Here is a 19,968-nt window from a genome sequence, read left to right as displayed (position 1 = left end):
AAAACTTAAATAGTTCAGTGCATGTAGTTATTATCTAGTCTGTCAGAAATAGAAAGTAATGCAGTGTAAACATCGACTAGCAGAGTGCCCTATTTAATTCAACCGAATGTTATTTGTAGAGGACTTTTAACAGTAGACAAAGCAGCTTTAAAGAAACTAATTGTATTGTGTATATGAGACAGTAAATAAAATCTGGATGTAGATTTAGATCTCTAATGAGCAATTATCTGTAGATCAGCTGTAGAAGCAGCTTTTTGGCACAAGATATTGCTATGTAGTCACTTAGCTATAGATCTATAATCAAAGCCCTAGAAGAATAAATACATAATTAAATACACTTTTGAAACACTTTTTTAAAATTAATTTTATTTTTAATTTTTTTTTTTTTTTTTTTTTTACATTTTAAGCTCTTTAAACTCTAGTAAATTATGCTATTGATAACAATTATACTCTTATGATTAATCTTACTTTTCATAAGGAGTCATGATCATCACTCAACCAGATTCTTGTCATATCACAGCAAACCAGCGACTCCATTTCCCAGAATGCACCATGAACTACAAACATGGCCGACAAAGACTACAACTCCAAAACTCACACCTTCACCATCGGCTGAAATCTAATTAGAGATATCTGCTGCCAATTGCACCTTCACCCACACCACTCCTTTACAGAGACTGTTCACACACAATGTTTTTGAGAAATATACGCTCAGTTGATTAGCTACCTGTCTAAATCAAGCTTTGATATCGTGTTTGTTTTTCTGGTTTTGACTTTCTTCTCATTTTTGACCTCGTCTCTGCTTAACCTTCTTTTGACTGTTTTAGTGATCACCTGACCTCTGCCTGTATAAGTTTATGGATTTTGTTGTTTTTTGGTATTAAACTACATAACCTGCACTTGCTTCTGCCTTTGAATCCATTTCATGATTATTGTAAGTGCTCCTCAGCTCACACATGGTAAATTTATATTTATTACTTGCTGTAAGTCTAGGGAAACACACTTGCTGGTAAACACTAGAATTCATGTGTGTAGAAATGAGTGAAGTTAATGCTGCAGATCATGCACATTTTTTTTTTTTGCAGAGATGACCCTATAAATAAAAGATAAAATGATCACATGAGAAAATATGACTAAATAGTAATTCTGTATATTACAATATATTAGGTCATGGAAAGAGTGATTAAAATTAAAATTTCAAAAATAAATAACGAGACAGCGGTTGTTGTGGTTTCCTGATAAACACACTATATAACAGAGAGACACTCAGGCAGTGTGACAGTGTGTGTGTGTGTGTCACTTTGAGGGACTGGTGTGTGTGCAGAAGAATCAGCAATGATGAAGTGCTTGTATCTTTTGTCTGTTGTGTTTCACATCGCTGCAGGTGAGTGAAGTTATTTTCTAATTTCTCTTACAGAAAGGAGAGAGAATATTAGCCAGTTCTTAGTTCAGCTGCTTTGTGTTTAGTTCATGGGGTTTCTGTCCAGACTGGGTTTACAGTAGGTCGACAAACCATCCCAAACCAAACACTGTAAAATGTTTATCATTTAGAGTTTTAATTAATAAACTTTACTTACTATAGTGTTATAATATTAATAAGACCAACAGAGATGAACACATCCAATGGAAATATTTGATTATGGCTTTATATTTCATAAATATAATGTTATTAAAATGCTAAATTTCAAGAGCAGCATGTACTTCTATTTAAATTGTCCAAAGACAGCAGTAATCTTTATACATAAGGTAAACATACACGTCATGCCTTGTGTTATAATCTCCTTATTTAGACCTGTTCAGCTTTGATCATGTGGATTTTTTCTTCCTGATTAACTTCAGTCTAAAATGTACTGATGAAGAGAGGTGGGTGAATGAATAAGGAGGAATCTACAGTGAGATTATTTTACAACCCTATAATACTTACAGTGTATGTTTTTACACATTTACTGAATTACATCTCTCACAATCTCTGTCTTATTGAATGTAGCTCTAATAACTCATAAAGCATAATAGAAAAGTTATTTTCCTGTAACTTGTACGTCACTTCATCATTCTGGTCTTAGCTGTAAATCGATGTGTGTGAATTTCACACCTTTTTCTGCTCTCCCTCTGTCAGTGACCATCTTCACTTCCTACATTACGCCTTATTCACTGTTTTTATTTTTTACAAATAGTTACATGCACTTATCAATGCTGTATTTTCATGTCACTGCAAACCAGTGACTCCATTGCCCAGAATACACCTTGAACTACAAACATGGCCAATGACTACAAGTCCCAAAGCTACACACTATCAATTACCTTCTCTTGAGAACTAATCGGACAGACCTGTTCCCAATTACAATCTCGATCACACCACACTGCTTAAGAGACTCTCTCACACACAGCCATTGTGAATTATACACTCAGTTACATTTTGTCTCTGCCGTTATCAAGCCTTGATAACTTGTTTGTTTATTCTGGTTTTGTCTTTGTCTTTGTTCTTGTTTTTGACCTCGTCTTTTTGCCTTGTCTTGTTTGCACTGTTTGCCTGATCACCTGATTTCTGTTTATTGATTTCTGCCTGATCCCTTGGACTTGTTATTTTATTAAACTGCCATACCTGCACTTCCTTCTGTCCTAACCTCCATTTTGTGACATGTATTCACAATTTCAAAACTCAAATCAGCGGTTGATGTGGACTGAACTGTGGATCACTTTTCTTTACTTTGACACAATTCAGTAAAATAAATTCAATAAAAATCTTTCAATAAAATAAATTGTTTCAAAATTAAAAAGATAAAAAAGAAAAACAGCTGATTTCCTGTTTAACCTCACCCAGGTGTTCTGTTTTTCACTTCATTGCTGTTACGACATGGCGAACTCGGCGCGGCAGCTCACAAAGTGTAGTGCCGCCCAGGGACGTGTCGGAGGAGGACTACACTTCCCAGTCATACCCGCGCTCGAGTTCGCCGGAGTTCTAATTACGAACACCTGCAAACACCTAAGGTTATATAAGGGCCTCCCTAGCATGAGCCGCTTGCGAAGTAACCGCTCAGCAGCCTCGTCTCTGTTTGTTTACCAAGCCGATATCATTAGAAGTGTTTTCCATAGTGCTCGACTTCACGCTCGTCTCTCACTACGCTTTTGCCTACGTCCCTGATACACAGCTTACCTGTCCTGGCCTGACTCGATTCTTGTTCTGGATTCTTCCTCTCGTCATTCCTCCGCTCGCCCGCACTTGTCTCCGTCTACGCTTCATAACAATTGCCATATATACAAAAGGGGAACTCTGTGGATCTATGAGCAGTGTAGTGATGCAGTGGGTAGCGTTGTCTCCTCACAGCTCCAGGGTCCCCGCTTCAGTCCTGAGCTCAGGCTTCTGTCTGTGTGGAGTTTCTGTGCTTGTTCTCCCCATGTCCATGTGGGTTTCCTCTGGGTTATCGGGTTTCCTCCCACTTCCTAAAATACACCAGTAGATGGACTGACTAAAATTGCTGTGTGTTTTTTTCCTGCAATTGACTGACGTACAATCCAGAGTGTATCTTGGGTATACTCAGGTGTATGTTGTTGAGAGAGTGAGCAAGAGAGAGATACTTTGCTAGTATTTTGGTTAAATGAGTTGGATTTGTGGATACACTTCATGTATGAAGTGTTTCGATAGTTATACGGGACTGCAGTTTCTGGGGGGATGGGAGGGAGTGAGGGAGGAAACCTCTCCGATAATCAGAACTAGCAATTACAACCCCCTGATATTTATACCATTATCAACTGAAACATATGTAGAAGTAATTTATTTTGTAACATTATTGGTGTTTCAAATCAATTGTTAGTTTGTCATAATAAATCAGATAAAAATACTAAAATCCCCCCTCTGTTGCGCAAGTTGTTATCACCCAACTATTGCCTCACAACACAATGCTTGATTTCTGCTGTGTGACTGGGAGAGGGCACAGGTAGCTCTGAAGATGAAGAGAAGCGCTGATCAGCACACTATTTTACATTTCTAGTCAGCAAGGGACAGTAAAATAATAATAATAATAAAACATGTACAGTACTCAGGAGGAGGTAGGATAATATGGTGTAATCTAGCTAATGACCCTCCACATATATTGTAGCTAGCTAGCTAATTCATTGTAATTTAGCCTTAAATATCAATATAATAATTTATCGGAAACTGCCTTGATTTATGTTAGCTAAGTTTTATTTTAATAGTTCTCATTATTATCAACAACAAGGTTCTTCAAACTAAAATATGTGTAAGTTTTAATCAGTTACAGTGTGCATTCATTTTGACTGTAATTATGTCCTTTGCAATTTATTTTAATTTGTGTAATTTGTAATTTGTCTCCCCCCCAATTTATTATTATTATTATTATTATTATTATTATTATTATTAATAGTATTATTTAATTAAAAATATCGGGAAGCATACCCACTTCAACCAACCCCCTTCCTCCCTACAATATTCAAACGAAATCTACGACATGACAGTACATTATGTATGTGAGGTTAACTGCTGTTGTTACGTTACGGTACCTGAGACGGAAGCAAGCGCAGGTATTGACTTCGAAATGCGAGAATCAGGCAGAAAGCGTAGTCACAAGGCAGGCAGAGGTCAGGCGATCAGCCAAACAGGCAGTACTATGCTTAGGCAGATAATCATAGTCAACAAACAGTGCAAATATCAAAAACCAGGTTAGCGAATACGGAAACTAAGGCATGGTTGACGATAGAGAAGAGGCTGCTGAACGTTTACTTCGCAAGCTAGTAATGCTTTAACCATCACTTAAATACTGTGTGTGTGTGTGTGTGTGTGTGTGTGCATGTGTGTGTGCGTGTGTGTGATTGGGTGCAGGTGTCCGAGATCAGAACTCTGGAGGAGGTGAGCATGTGTGTGTATGGGAAGTGTAGTCCTCGTCAGCCATGTTTGTAGTTTGCTTTACATTCTGGGAATTGTAGTTGCTGGTTCACTGCGACGTGACCCCTAAAGGGCTCACTCTGGTCCTTTCTAGGCCTACCCCTTCTCCGGGGTCCTGGTCTCGGTGGATGAGCAGCATGAAAGTCCTTACACAGGTTTGGATCCAGAATGTCCTGAGATGGGACCCAGCACTGCTCCTCTGGACCATAGTCCTCCCAGTAGACAAGGTAGTCCAGCTTGCCTCTCCTGCACCTGGAGTTAAGGATGGTCTTGACGCGGTAGGATGGTTGGTTATCTATGTCTAACGGCTCAGGTGATGAGTCACGTGGCACCGCAGTGGCTAATGGACCCGAGCTAACTGGTTCGAGGCATGAGACATGAAATGATGGGGCTATGCGGCTATGCTCGAGTAACTTCAGCCTGTACGTGACCTCATTAATTTGTTTGCTAATCCTGAAGGGTCCGATATACCTGTGGTTGAGTTTCCTGCAAAGGAACGGCTGCTTCAAGTCCTTAGTGGAGAGCAACACTCTGTCACCCGGTTGGTAATTGGGACGTTCCGCCTTCCAGAACCAGCGGGCTTGGCGAGGTGTGAGATGTTTTTCCGTGCGTAGATACTCCAGGTTTTTATAATCGGTGAAAATAATGAACGGGTGCTTGGCACCCTCCAGCCAATGCCTCCGTTCCTCCAGGGCGAGTTTGACCGCCAAGAGTTCTCTGTTTCCTACATTGTAGTTATGTTCCGCTAGGGATGGTTTACGGGAAAAGAAAGCCATGGAGTGAAGCTTTAGTTTATCTCCTAATCACTGTGATAGGATGGCCCCCACTCCTGCTTCTGAAGCATTGACCTCCACAATGAAGGGCTTAAAGGGGTCAGGGTGTTTGAGGATGGGAGCAGTAGTGAAGGCTTTCTTGAGCTTGTTCAATGATTCCTGGGCGGCTGGGGTCCAAGCTAGCCACCTCGGCTTGCCACGTAGGAGGGACATCAGGGGGTGTGCTATTGTGCTTATCCCTCTAATGAACCATCTGTAAAAGTTGGCAAAGCTTAGGAACCGTTGCAACTCCTTGACGGTTTGTGGCGTGGGCCACTCCACCACCGCCTGAACCTTACTTAGGTCCATGGTGACCCCCTTCAGGCTGATGACATATCCCAAGAAGGAGATCGCGTATCGATGGAACTCACACTTTTCGGCCTTTACGTAAATCTAATGCTGCAGGAGACGCTGCAAAACCTGCCAGACATGGCCGACATGCTCTTCTAGGGATGCAGAGTATACTAGGATGTTGTCAATGTACGTCATGACGTTCCTCCCCAGGATGTCTCTTAGAACGTCATTAATGAGGCATTGGAACACTGAGGGTGCATTAGAGAGCCCATAAGGCATGACCAGGTACTCGTAGTGACCTGAGGTGGTACTGAAGGCCGTTTTCCACTTGTCCCCCTCTCGGATGCGGATGAGGTTGTAAGCACTACGTAGGTCCAGCTTGGTGAAGATGGTCGCTGACCTTAGTTGTTCAAGGGCTGCGGGTACCAGTGGCAAGGGATAACGGTACATAACTGAAACTTGGTTTAGGCCCCGGTAGTCTATGCATGGTCTAAGGCCGCCCCCCTTCTTCTCCACAAAAAATAAACCTGCTGAGGTGGGAGACGTGGAAGGTCTGATGTATCCCTGTTGGAGTGCCTCCTGAATATACTCCTCCATGGCCTAATGTTTGGCTTGAGAACGGGTACACTTGATCTCGTGGTGGGCTGCTTCCTGGTAGGAGCTCAATTGCGCAATCATAGGTGCGGTGTGGTGGTAATCCGCTCGCCCTCTCCTTGCTGAAAACTTCCATGAGGTCATAATATTCGGGAGGAACTCGGACTCGGAAGGGTGGAGTAGGACTCTCCACTGTCGTGGCTGCCACCGGGATATCTGGGGATTGCAGGCAGTTATTGTGGCAGTACGGAGACCTGCCAGGTCATTGATGACCTGTTTGTCTGCCCAAGAAACCTGGGGATTGTGGAGCTCCAACCATGGCAGGCCTAAAATGGCGGGGTGCCGGGCTGAGACAGTGACGTATAGGACTATGGTTTCACTATGGAGGGCACTGACCTGGAGTACAAGAGGTGCTGTACAGTGAGAGATCATCCCTCCTCCTATGGGGGACCCATCGATGGACTGGATGCGACGTGGCTGGATTAGGGGACGAACAGGAAGGTTTAGGTCGTGCACTGTTCTCTGATCGATGAAGTTACCAGCAGCTCTTGAGTCAATCAGCGCTGTGAGCAAAGTAGACACCATTGTGTGTTCGATCATAGCAGGTAGCACGAATACATCAGTAGTACGTGATTGGTTGGAACTCACCCTTTGGTGCTGTTGTTCCCGCTCTCTCCCCAAAGGACTGCGGCGTCTTGAGAGGGCACTGACAGATGAGGTGGTTGTCCTCTCCACAGTAAAAGCAGAGGAACTCTTGGCGACGCCTTTCCCTCTCCTCCTTGCGAAGCCGCACTTGCCCGAGCTGCATGGGCTCCGCAGCTGCTCCTTGCACGGGGACATTGGGCTCCCGCAGCACTGGGTGGTTGGTCTGGTGCAATCGGTCCAGACGAATCGCGAGGTCAATGAGTGCATCGAGGGAGAGATCTTCATCCCAACAGGCTAACTCCTTCACCAGTTCTGGGTCCAGTCCGTGACGAAACGCTGTCTTGAGGGCCGGTTCGTTCCATCCATTCCTTGCTGCGATGGTACGAAACTCAAGAGCATACTCCACAGCGTCATGTGTGCCCTTCGTGATTCTCATGAGTTCCTGTTCCGTCTCCCATCCATCGGGAGAGTGATCAAAGGTATGCCAGAAACGTGTAATGAATTCCTCTAGCGAAGCGATAGTGCCGCCCTCCCGCTCCCACACTGCTGTAGCCCATAACAAAGTGCATCCAGTTAAGAACTCCAGGAAGTGTGTGATCTTATGAGACTCCGGCATGTCTGGGTAGCTGGCGAAGAACAGAGAGCATTGTAGCAGGAACCCTTTACATCTCTGTGGCTCTCCAGCATACCGTTCCGGCATCGGCAGCGGAGCAAACTGCGCAGGGGATGGCGTGGCGCATAGCATGGATTGAGACAGATGAGCCACCTGCTCCGTTAGGATAGATAGCTGGTTTTGGTGTACGTTTATCACTCTTCCGTGGCCGTCGATGGCTTGACGCCATTCCGGCTCACCTGCTGCGTCCATAATGTGGCAAAGTAATCTGTTACGTTACGGTACATGAGACGGAAGCAAGTGCAGGTAGGAATGACTTCGAAATGCAAGGATCAGTGAAAAAACATAGTCACAAGGCAGGCAGAGGTCAGACGATCAGGCAAACAGGCAGTACTAAGCTTAGGCAGATAATCGTAGTCAACAAACAGTGCAAATATCAAAAACCAGGTTAGCGAATACGGAAACTAAGGCTTGGTTCATGACAGAGATGAGGCTGCTGAGTGTTTACTTCGCAAGCTAGTAATGCTTTAACTGTCGCTTAAATACTGTGTGTGTGTGTGTGTGTGTGTGCATGTGTGTGTGATTGGGTGCTGGTGTCTGAGATCAGAACTCGGGAGAAGGTGCATGTGTGTATGGGAAGTGTAGTTCTCGTCGGCCATATTTGTAGTTTGCGTTGCATTCTGGGAATTGTAGTTGCTGGTTTTCTGCGGCATGACAGCTGTACTGAGCTGCACGGTGGTAAAGCCAACTGTGTGAGGATTTTTTTTTTTTTTTAAAAACTGAATTTAGTATTGAGAAATGTGTATAAGTAATTGTAAAAACTGGAAACTGATCAGTTTAAAGAAATCTGCACATTGTGTAGTATTACTCTCTCCAACTGGCCTTTATTTTCAGATGTAGTTGTAACATGGTGTCTAACCACAGCTGTTTAACTACAAGTGACTCTCTGGGATTAAAAAGATAAAATACACACATGACCACAAGATAGTGTAACACACACAGTAGTTAGGAACTGGGCTGAGAAACAAGAGATTAGGGATTAAATGTACTGAAGTATAAGTATTTTCATAAAATTTAATTTTGAAATGTTATACTTCATGTTGTATTCAGTAGATTGTGAGTTTTTGTATGTTTGTTTCTGTAGGCTGTGATCTCTCTGGTGATAATCAGACAGAAATCACAGGACACAAAGGTGGTTCAGTGCTGGTACCCTGCTCCTGCTCTGACCTGCACAACAAACCTCAGAAATTCACCTGGTGGAGCTACAGAACAGGACCTGCAACAGAAATGTTAAACGATGAACACTACCGTGGCAGACTTCAGCTGTTTAATCACGTTTCTCCTGGTAATCTGTCTCTGCTCATATCTGACCTGAGAGAAGAGGATGAGGTAGACTACTGGTGCAAGACTGAGAAGGAACACAGAGACATCACGCTTCATGTTAAAGGTAAAGAATTTAAATACACAATAAAAGTTGATATTCAGTGAAAACAGACTTGATCAGTGTTCAAATGAATAATAGTTACTTACGTAACAAAATGTCTTCTCCATTTACCATAACTGAGGGTTTTACACTACGAGTCATCTTGTGACACATTAAAATCAAGTTATAAATGGCAGTAAATACTGATTATGGATATCAGACTGGCCTGAAACTTTGGACTGGTATCAGATTGGATTTGACATATTTCTCAGTCTAATCTATGATTTATTTTGGTAGCACTGTAGTGTTTATAGAGCTACATGACACTTGTATAATTCCTTCATTACAACTGACATAAGCCTACATAAACATTTATAAACGCTTCAAAAGGTGTCAGTAGCCACGTTTCCATCCCAGGACTTTTTTTTTTTTTTGCGGTGAAAGGTTTAGCACATTATAATGTTTACAAGTTTCGACATAATCTTTGTTCGTTTATGTCGATACTTTAAATGTTGCGAAAAAATAGTTTGGGAACAGTTTTTGTAGAGAAAAATGACATTCGCGCAAAACAAAAGTGTCACATGACAGAATTTATCCATCAGTCGGGGGAAGCATAAGGGATGTGTGTGACATCCAGCACACTGCAAACCTGTGACAAAAGATGTGGCAAGAAATTACGGTATGCAATTTCACTGGCCTCCGCTACATTCAGCAGCCTGATATAACGCCGCATCCATTTTTCTTTAATAGCTGTGCATACACCATATACACATCCATGGACGGTCGTTTTACTGACCCCGAAAGTTTCCCCCAATACACTGTACTCGGCGCAGGAGGCCAGCGTGAACAGGGTGAGAGTAATCTGCTTTCTGGTTGGAACCGCTGGTACGATGGCAACTTGCAATGGGCGCAGCTCTCTAACACTACCTCCACCATGGGCAGGGCTGGAGTGGCACACATTTTCAGCTCGGGAGTTTAATGTCCAAAACCAGCCCAGTTTTTTTCGTGGTGGAAGAACTTTGATAAATGAAGTGACGGTTCAGTTCTTACTCTCCGTTATATTTATTACTGACATGATTCAACAAAAATATAAGATATCTTAAGATAAATTACAAATAACACAGGCTACTGAGTATAGTTTTCTTCTAAAAAAAAGTCCAACTGTAAAATTATGAAAAACAATGTTTGTTTGCATTCAAACTAATATGAAGTATTTCAGTAAGAAATGTGACAACGGTATGTTTATATCTCCACGGTAAGGACCTGAGTATGTGCACGTCTGTGTGTGTGTGTGTGTGTGTGTGTGTGTGTGTGAGAGAGAGAGAGAGAGAGAGAGAAGGAGAGACAGAGAGAGAGAGACCACGTGTGTTGAGGTGTTGAGGCAGGTGATGTGAGAAAAGAGCACTTTTTTATGCATACGTAACTGATGCGCTGCTTTAACTACAAATGTAGTGTAATTTGTTACTTTAGTTATTAGTCACGCAATAATGTAACATATGCTTATTTTATGAGATCAATTTATGAGCGTCCCACTGGGAATTCTGATGATTCTCCTGATGAGCCACTCTGGCTATGCCCATGGGCTTCAGCATACTTGGAGCCCTATCAGGGCTAGAAGCTGCTCCATTCTGACCTCGTCCTCTGATATTTTATACAAGTGCAATTATTTGTGAAATTAAAATGAATGTAAGCTGGTCAATTTAATTTAATTCTTTCAATACTCTCTCCATATTACAAAGATATGAGGACATGTGGGACGCAAAAGTTTCACAATTTACGATATACCGTCAAATCCTTCATTATGTAACATAAAGCAAGTTTTCATGTCACCGTTTCGTCCAATTTCCACGTTTGAGACACATTACAGAAATGTCTCCTTTGTCCATTTCTTCACAATTTTACCCTCATGGATAAAACTATTAGCCACCTCATTACCGTTATGTGACACAGACAGACCAGAAGGAGACTGAGCTACAAAATGAGTTGTTCTAATGATCTAAAGTAAGTCATTACACAACCTTACCTCAACAGAAATCTATATCACTACACAAGGTCTTCTCTCAACTTGACATTTACATTGAGAAATGCAGTCTTTATATCAGCTGACACTTATTGGAATATGTCTTTATAAATATTTATGTAGGTTCATGTCACGTGTCATGAAGGGTTTATGTAGGTGTCATTTAACCTTGTCAACATGTCTCTTAATAATGTTTACCTTTATTTTCAAAGAAGAGAAAATGTTTCTGTTAAAGATACATGTTTTCATTAATGACTGTGAGCATGCTATACTCCAGTGTCATTAGCCATATTACTAACAGTGATAAAAACAGTCATTAGTGGAGAGTCACGTGACCCGTGAGCAGGATGGCAGCTTAGTTCAGTGGCTCTGCTGACCCTACTTATATTCAACGAGTTATCCATGTTAATTAACTAACTGTTTTTATTACATTATATTACAATTATATTATGATTTCACGTCAGGGAAAGCTCACCTGCAGGCAGACACTACACGAACAAACACATGAAGTGGACAAGATGGGGGAGTATCTCAACGCCATGATTTCTTAAGCTATGGAGAAACTACAATTGTTTATAGAAGCAGAGTGTAAAATCCTGCAAGACAGATTAGATAACATTCAGACTGAGTTGTCTGGCTGTTCAAATGCTGTAAGAGACAGATTTACCAGCCTGAGCAGTCGAGTAAGACAGAACAAAACTTTTTAAAATATTCCACTGAACTTGTGACCTACGAGGAGAAGATAGCTGATCTGGAAGACCAGCGCCGCAGGGATAATGTTCACATAACGTTTGTTTATATTATTTTACAGTCATAACATATGGCAACAGAAACTCTTCATATAATTAGCTGGAATGTGAAAAGATAAAATGATCCCAGCGAGCTGCCTGTCTTGATTATTTGCATAGACAGCACGTTGACCTGGCACTTAATCAAGAGTCGCACTTGAGGAAATCAGACATCCAGAGCTTCTCTAATAAATTTTATTATGTTGCTGCATCAACGTCATTAGACAGTAAATCTCGGGGTTCACTTGTCGTGTTGAAACAAAGGCTTTCTTTTAACATCTTGTAAAGGTATAGCTGTGAGGATGGTAGAGTGTCATTCATAAAAGCATATAGTCATGTGAAAAAATAATTACACCCCATGAAAATTGTTGTCTTTTTTTGACATATTTGGACAAGCAAACATTTGATCCTCAGCAGTGCCTATTAATAAAGTTGATACACTCTATCAAATGACACATAAAATTGACATTTTGAAGTAATTTTCACAATTTAAATGAACAAAAACAGATCAGTCAAATGGAAAAAGTAAGTACACCCCTGCATTTATTACACCTTCAAATCCATAAAATTAGAATCAGGTGTTGAAGATTGGGTGCCAGTGATTAGAACCTGCTTAGGGAGTGCAGGTGGAACCTGTCTTATTTATACCCCACTCATATTTATTGTCTGGTGTTCCCTTTGTTTTTGAGGTGTGCGATGTCATCATGTCAAGATCTAAAGAGTTCTGTAAGGCCTTCAGAAAAAAGGTTGTGGAGGCCTATGTATCTGGAAGGGATTGAAAAAGATCCCCAAATTATTGGAAATACATCATTCCACTGTAAGGAAAATAATCTACAAATGGCACAGATTTCAAACGACTGCCCATTTGTCCAGGACTGGCTGCCCAGCAAATTCAGCCCAAGAGCAGACCATCTGATGCAAAAAGAAGTCTCCAAGAACCCCAAAATTTAATCACAGGGTCTGCTACTAAGTCTCACAACTGTTGTTGTCAAAGTACATGCTTCAACAATCTGAAAGAGATTCCACAAACATGGCCTGCATGGGAAGCATGCCAGGAAAACCTTTGCAAGACTACAGTTTACCATGGAGCATCTAGGCAAGGACCAGGCCTTTTGGAATAATGTGCTCCGGACAGATGAATCAAAGACAGAGTTGTCAGCAGAGTTGGCCACAGTAACAGCAGACTTGTTTGGCACAGACCAAAGACAGCTTTTTGGGAGAAGCACCTCATTCATGTGAAGCATGGTGGTGGAAATGTTATGGCTTGGGGTTGCATTATTGCTTCCGGGACTGGACAGCTTCCATTTATTGATTACACTATGAATTCTGCATCATATCAAAGAGTGCTTAAAGATAATGTGAGGCCATCTGTCCCAAAGATGAAGTTGAACCTAAAGCCTACCTTTCAACAGGATAATGATCCTAAGTACACTAGAAATTCCACCAACAAATGGCTCAAAAAGAGGAAATGGAGGGTTATGGAATGACCTAGTCATTCTGGATTTGAATCCCATTGAAATGTTGTGGGAGGATTTGGAATGAGTAGTACATGCAAGAAAACCCTCAAACATCATTGTAACTGAAAGAAAAATGCATGGAAGAGTAGTCACAAATTTCAGCAAGCCAAGGTCAGAGACTGGGGGAAAATTATGAAAAATGCCTACAAGAAGTTATTTCTGCTAAAGGGGGCAATGCTAGCTTCTCAGGCCAAGGGTGTACTTACTTTTTCCAGAGAAGAATATCACATATTTTGATATTTCTGTTGAATAAATGAAAACGCTCATATTACTTGTGGTTTTGTTCAAGTATATCAACTGTATTAATAGGCACTGTTTGAAATAGGGCTTCCATGGGGTGTACTTATTTTTTCACATGACTCTATATGTGTGTGTATATGAAAAAAAAAATCCCCTCAAATCTTTTTGAACGGTTGTGATATTATCTTATTTTAAATATTGTCAATAACGGCACCTTAATGTGTTATATGACTGTTTGCAGTCTTGAATTAACATTTGATTTAAAAAAAATCATTAGTTTTAATATGTTTTGTCTTTTTCAGTAGGAATAAGAGAAACTTCAACACACTCGAGGAAAACAGACACAACATCTCCATCAGAACCGCCTCAGAGTACAACAACAAACTCTCCACCTGCATCATCCTCAACAACACTGGAACAAGATAAACAGCAAACACAGAGCAGCCTCCCTCTAGGTACCAAAACTTTTCATCAGCAATGAAAAAATAACGTCTGTATTATTACATTTATTTACTGAAATACATCTCTGAAACACTCTGTCTTAGTGAATGTATCTATAATAATTCATATAAAGTGTAATAGAAAAGTTATTTTCCTGTAACTTGTGCGTCACTTCTTCATTCAGGTCTTAGCTGTAAATAGATGCGTGTGAATTTCACACCTTTTTCTGCTGTCTCTCTGTCAGTGACCATCTTCACTTCCTGCATTACGCCTTATTTATAGATTTCTTTTATCTTACATGCATTTATCAATCCTGTGTTCACATTTTCAAAACTCGCAACAGCAACAGTCAATGTGGACTGAACTGTGTATCACTTTTCAGTGCTTTGACACAAAAGTATTGAATAACCTCAGCTTTCAAAATGAATGAATTCTATTCTCACTCAAATGTCATCAAAACTCTGTGTATCCATGGGTGTAGAATCCACAGGGGATGCAGGGGACGTGTACCCCACACTTTTAATAAAATGTAAATTTGTCCCCTGCACATTATTGTTGATATAACATGTTATTGTACTGATATAAGGTCTCCTTATAGTGACATGTTTGTTAGTTTAGTTCAATTACAGTCTCTTTGCATCAGTGTGGTTTGAGTGACTTATTTCTTTTCTGAACTGTGGACTGTTGAATAGAATAGAATATAATAAAGTAGTTAAAGTAGTGTATGAATATAAGTATATCTTATATACTGTGTTCTATGTATATGCAATACAATGTACACTAAACACAATTTGCAATATTTAAATAATACAGTGCAATATACAATATAACATGCAAGTACAGAATCATAAATTGCATATTAAGCCAATTAAGAACAAGAAGAGATAAAACCCATCAATTAGACAAAGTTCAGAAAAAATACCCTTTACATTCTGTCCTCCAGCACATCTGTAATGATGTCTACGCCCCTGTGTGTATCTACAGCTTATTTAGTTTTCAAAAACTAATCAACTCCATTTTTAACTAAATCAAACAATTAAAAAAACAAATTGTTACTTAAAAAAATTAATAACAATAAAAAAAATATAATAATTAATTATATTGTTAAATTCTAAAAACACTCCAGTACGTGGACTGCCTAAGATAACCTGCCCCTATTTATGAGTGTGGGTGTGTGTGCATGCATGCGTGTGTGCGTGCGTGTGTGTGTGGTTCCCTGCAATTGACTAGCAAATGTGTGCACGTGTGACTGTATGTATAACAAATTTACATATTTTTGTTATTTTCTGGGAATTTCTATGGTTAAAGTTTTCTGTACTTTGGATTTACTTCCTGCTAAAAGTCATTGTGTTGTGAGTGATAAAGCGTTCTTGTTCAGAGAGACTTTGCTTGTGTTCTTGTGGTTTTGAGGTGTGTATGAAGTGTTGCGATAGTTATAGTACATTATGGATGTGAGGTTATCTGCTGTACTGAGCTGCACGCTGGTAAAGCCAACTGTGTGAAGAGTTTTGATAAAGTGAACATAGTATTGAGAAATGTGTGTAAGTAATTGTAAAAACTGGAAACTGATCAGTTTAAAGGAATCTGTACATTGTGTAGTGTTACTCTCTCCAAGTGGTCTTTATTTTCAGATGTAGTTGTAACATGGTGTCTAACCACAGCTGTTTAACTACAAGTAGCTCTCTGGGATTTAAAAGAAAATATACACACATGATCACAAGATAGTGTAACACACACAGTAGTTAGGGACTGGGCTGAGAAACAAGAGATTAGGGGTTTGAGTCCAGCTGATGATGTTCCACTACTGACCCTGTGTGTTTAAGTAAAACTCTTAATGACAAACTGGACAATTCCTTCAATCTCATGACTTGTTTTTTGCTCTCACCATCAGCTGTGAGCTTTATATTAACAGATGTGAACGTTTCCTAATCAAACCAACACTAAAATATGGTACAATCCTAACTAAACTAAATATAAACAAACACAAATAATAATCTGTTTGCTGCATGTACCAATTCTCAAATTATTCCAACATGTATTTTCCATATTAACTAATTATATCATTTAATTTACATATTTATTAATATCGATTAATTCTTATTAAAACTAAGTAGTCAGTAGTAAAACAGACACATTTCATGATTTTACAATTAAATGTACTGAAGCATAAGTATTTTCATAAAATTAATTTATACATATTGTACTTCAAATTGTATTCAGTAGATTGTGAGTTTTTGTATGTTTGTTTCTGTAGGCTGTGCTCTCTCTGCTGATAATCCGGGACAAATCACAGGACACAAAGGTGATTCAGTGCTGTTACCCTGCTCCTGCTCTGACCTGCACAGCAAACCTCAGATATTCACCTGGAGAAGCTACAGAACAGGACATCCGACAGAAGTGTTAAATGATGAACGCTACCGTGGCAGACTTCAGCTGTTTAATCACATTTCTCCTGCTAATCTGTCTCTGCTCATATCTGACCTGAGAGAAGAGGATCAGGGAGTCTACAGGTGCAACGCTGAGAAGGAACCCAGAGACATCTGGCTTTTTATTAAAGGTAAAGCGTTTAAATACACAATAAAAGTTGATATTCAGTGAAAACAGACTTGATCAGTGTTCAAATGAATTATAGTTAAATACGTAACAAAATGTCTTCTCCATTTACCATAACTGAGGGTTTTACTCTAGAAATCATATTGTGATGCATACTGTATGAAGTTATAAATGGCAATAATTACTTATTATGGGTATCAGACTGGCCTAAATCTTTGGACTTGTATTGGATTAGATTTGACATATTTCTCAGTCTAATCTATGATTTATTTTGGTAGCACTGTAGTGTTTATAGAGCTACATTACACCTGTATAATTCCTTCATTACAACTGACATAAGTCTACATAAACATTTATAAAGGCTTCAGTAGGTGTCAGTGTCACCTTGTTTTATCAGTGTTAATGTTAAGGTAAATAAATGTAACTTGGTAAGTATATCTAAAACATCACAATTAATGTTAATATGACATGAAACATTAAAACCAAACTCACTCTAATTGACAGTCAGAGAAAATCTACATAACACACTTTACATAATGATCTAAAGAAAGTCAACCTGGAAAGCATCATAACACCATTTAATGTCTACAGAAATCTGTCACTAGACTAGGTGTTATATCAACTTACCATTAACATTGATAAACACAGTCTGTACATCAGCTGACACTTTAGGAAGTCTTTTAAATACATGTCTTCATAAATATTTATTTAGGTTCATGTCAGTTGTTATGAAGGGTTTATGTAGGTGTCATGTAGCCCTATGAAGATGTCTCTTAAGTAATGTTTTACCTTTATTTATAAGATAAGGTACATGCCATAAACATGTATGTTAATAAGTATGTTTTTATGCAAGGTGAAGTCTGTTAACTGGAAGTATTATTTTCCATTGTAAGAACATCATTAGCTGAAATAAAAATAATTAAAACAGATATTAAAGTTAATAAATTCTGTACGATGGAGTGACTACACTGCCTAATGCTTTTGAGAGTCAGAAGAAATCTTTATCTGTTAAAGGTACATGTTTTCATTAATGACTGTGAGCATACTTTACTCCAGTGTCACGTGCCATATTACTAACAGTGATAAAAACAGTCATTAGTTTTAATAAGTTTTGTGTTTTCAGTAGGAAGAAGAGAAACTTCAACACACTCGAAGAAACCAGACACAACAACTCCATCAGAACCGCCTCAGAGTAAAACAACAAACTCTCCACCTGCATCATCCTCAACAACACTGGAACAAGGTAAACAAGAAACACACAGCAGCCTCCCTCTAGGTGCCAAAACTTTTCATCAGCAATGAAAAAACACATCTGTATTATTACATTTATTAACATTTTTGGATGTATTTTATTACACAGTTTTTTGCGTGAAGATGTGAAGGTACTACACACACACACACACACACACACAAACACCACATTTTGAGATAGATTAAATGAAACCTGTAGAAGCAGCAGCACTTCTGTAAGTGTCTCTGGATAAGGAAAATGAACTCCAACTGTATTCTTAATTTAATCTCCATTTCATTCTGCATGGCTTCTACAATAACAGCTATAGCAGATTTGTTTCTACCTTTAGAGATTTAGTTGTATTTGTGATACTCTGCAGGTAACACACATGAAACACACATGCTTTCACTGAACAGTGAGTTATAGGAAAATATCTTCTGCTGCTTCTATCAGAACAACACATGGTGTAAAGAAAGAAGTCAGATTTGGAGATTTATGTCGTCAAAAAACTTTTTTCAGCAGTAAAAGCCATAGAATTTATATGTGTGATATATGTATAATTTTCATGTTCTGACTTTTCTCAGATTGGGTCTGATGTCACTGTATTTACTACTGTTATTTACATTTACTACTCTACTGACCCACATTAACACAGCCGGAGCAGCAGATCATCACTGGACAGAAAACTGAATATAGCAGCATTATAACAAACTAATCCAGAGTAAATATAGACACATGCTCAGATATTATAGAATAATGCTGAAAACATATATTAAATACACACCATGGCCAGCACGGGATTCACAATATTGACTTTTTCAGATTTTTATACATTTTACAATTAAATATCAGATTCAGGCATAAACATGTGTGTTACATTTACTTATGTTAGCTAAGTGTATTGTTCTGCATTCATTGTTTATCATTAATTGCTGATGGATAATCTCGCTAATTATATTTTGAGTGTACGTGTCATTTTATATCTTATGTGTACCATACTTATATCAGGTTAAGAAATGAAAGCTCTAGAAGGCTGTTGTCATCATGCTGTTTTGTGTAAGAAGACTGCTACAGGAGTTCTTGTTTATGACTTTTAATGACTTTGGGTAAAAATAAATGAAGGAGGATTGTTGAATCTGACTGGACTGAATGTGCTTCTAATCTAGCTTTTGTAAAATTGACATAATAGTCTTATAGTTTGTTACAGGTTTCTTTTTTAACATACTGAGCTAATTTTTTTCAAAGTTCACACAGTTAGCACAGCAGCAGTCTGAGTGGACTGAACTATGGATCAGTTTTTATTGCTTTGAGACAAAAGACACTGAATAAGATCATCATTCAATATTCATGAATTCTTTTTTCACACAAATTCAACTTCCAGCAAATCTCTGTGTATCTACTGCACATGTTTCCAAACTGTTATGTACAGTTTATAAAATAAACAAAACAGTATTTTAAAAAAATGTATCCAAAATCAAATAGTAAAAAACTTAATAAATGAATAAATAATCAATCAGTCAATCAGAGTTTATTTCTTAATTTAGCTGTAGACCTACACACTTTGTTTTTTCTATACATAAGGGGACAAGCGCAAAGCAGATCGCCACCGCAACGAACACCCTAATTACCAACCAGGCGATAGGGTGTGGTTGTCCACCAAGGACTTAAGACAAGCTCATAGCTGTAAAAAAAACTAACGCCAAGATACACTGGACCATTCAAGATCCTCAAGCGAATCAATGAAGTCACTTACCATCTGGAACTGCCACGACACAGCCGCATCTCCCCCTCATTCCACGTATCACGTCTCAAACCTGTTATCAACGGTCCATTAGCCACATAAGTACCAGCTGAAACTCCTCCGACCCCTCTGGAAATTGATGGACAACCGGCTTAT

General features: G+C 39.3%; 1 protein-coding gene across 3 annotated transcripts; it reads left to right on the top strand.

The window, feature by feature from the left end:
• The first annotated feature begins 1,295 nt into the window (after positions 1-1,295).
• Positions 1,296-19,055, top strand: LOC128620296 (uncharacterized). 3 transcript variants are annotated; one of them, XM_053645194.1, is made up of 7 exons: positions 1,296-1,384; positions 9,003-9,305; positions 14,149-14,301; positions 16,542-16,844; positions 17,964-18,083; positions 18,201-18,222; positions 18,656-19,055. In XM_053645194.1, exons 1-6 carry the CDS (start codon positions 1,336-1,338, stop codon positions 18,218-18,220), a joined length of 948 nt encoding a protein of 315 aa, XP_053501169.1. In that variant the 5' UTR covers positions 1,296-1,335; the 3' UTR covers positions 18,221-18,222; positions 18,656-19,055. The 3 variants fall into 3 exon arrangements, with proteins under 3 accessions (XP_053501169.1, XP_053501160.1, XP_053501151.1); XM_053645185.1 differs by lacking the exons at positions 18,201-18,222; positions 18,656-19,055 and having other exon boundaries at positions 17,967-18,146; XM_053645176.1 differs by lacking the exons at positions 18,201-18,222; positions 18,656-19,055 and having other exon boundaries at positions 17,964-18,146.
• The last annotated feature ends 913 nt before the right edge of the window (positions 19,056-19,968 follow it).

This window comes from Ictalurus furcatus, chromosome 2, assembly GCF_023375685.1.
Source record: "Ictalurus furcatus strain D&B chromosome 2, Billie_1.0, whole genome shotgun sequence".
NCBI lineage: Eukaryota > Metazoa > Chordata > Actinopteri > Siluriformes > Ictaluridae > Ictalurus > Ictalurus furcatus.
Note: the sequence above shows the minus strand (reverse complement) of the source record. Positions and strands in the feature narration are given on the sequence as shown.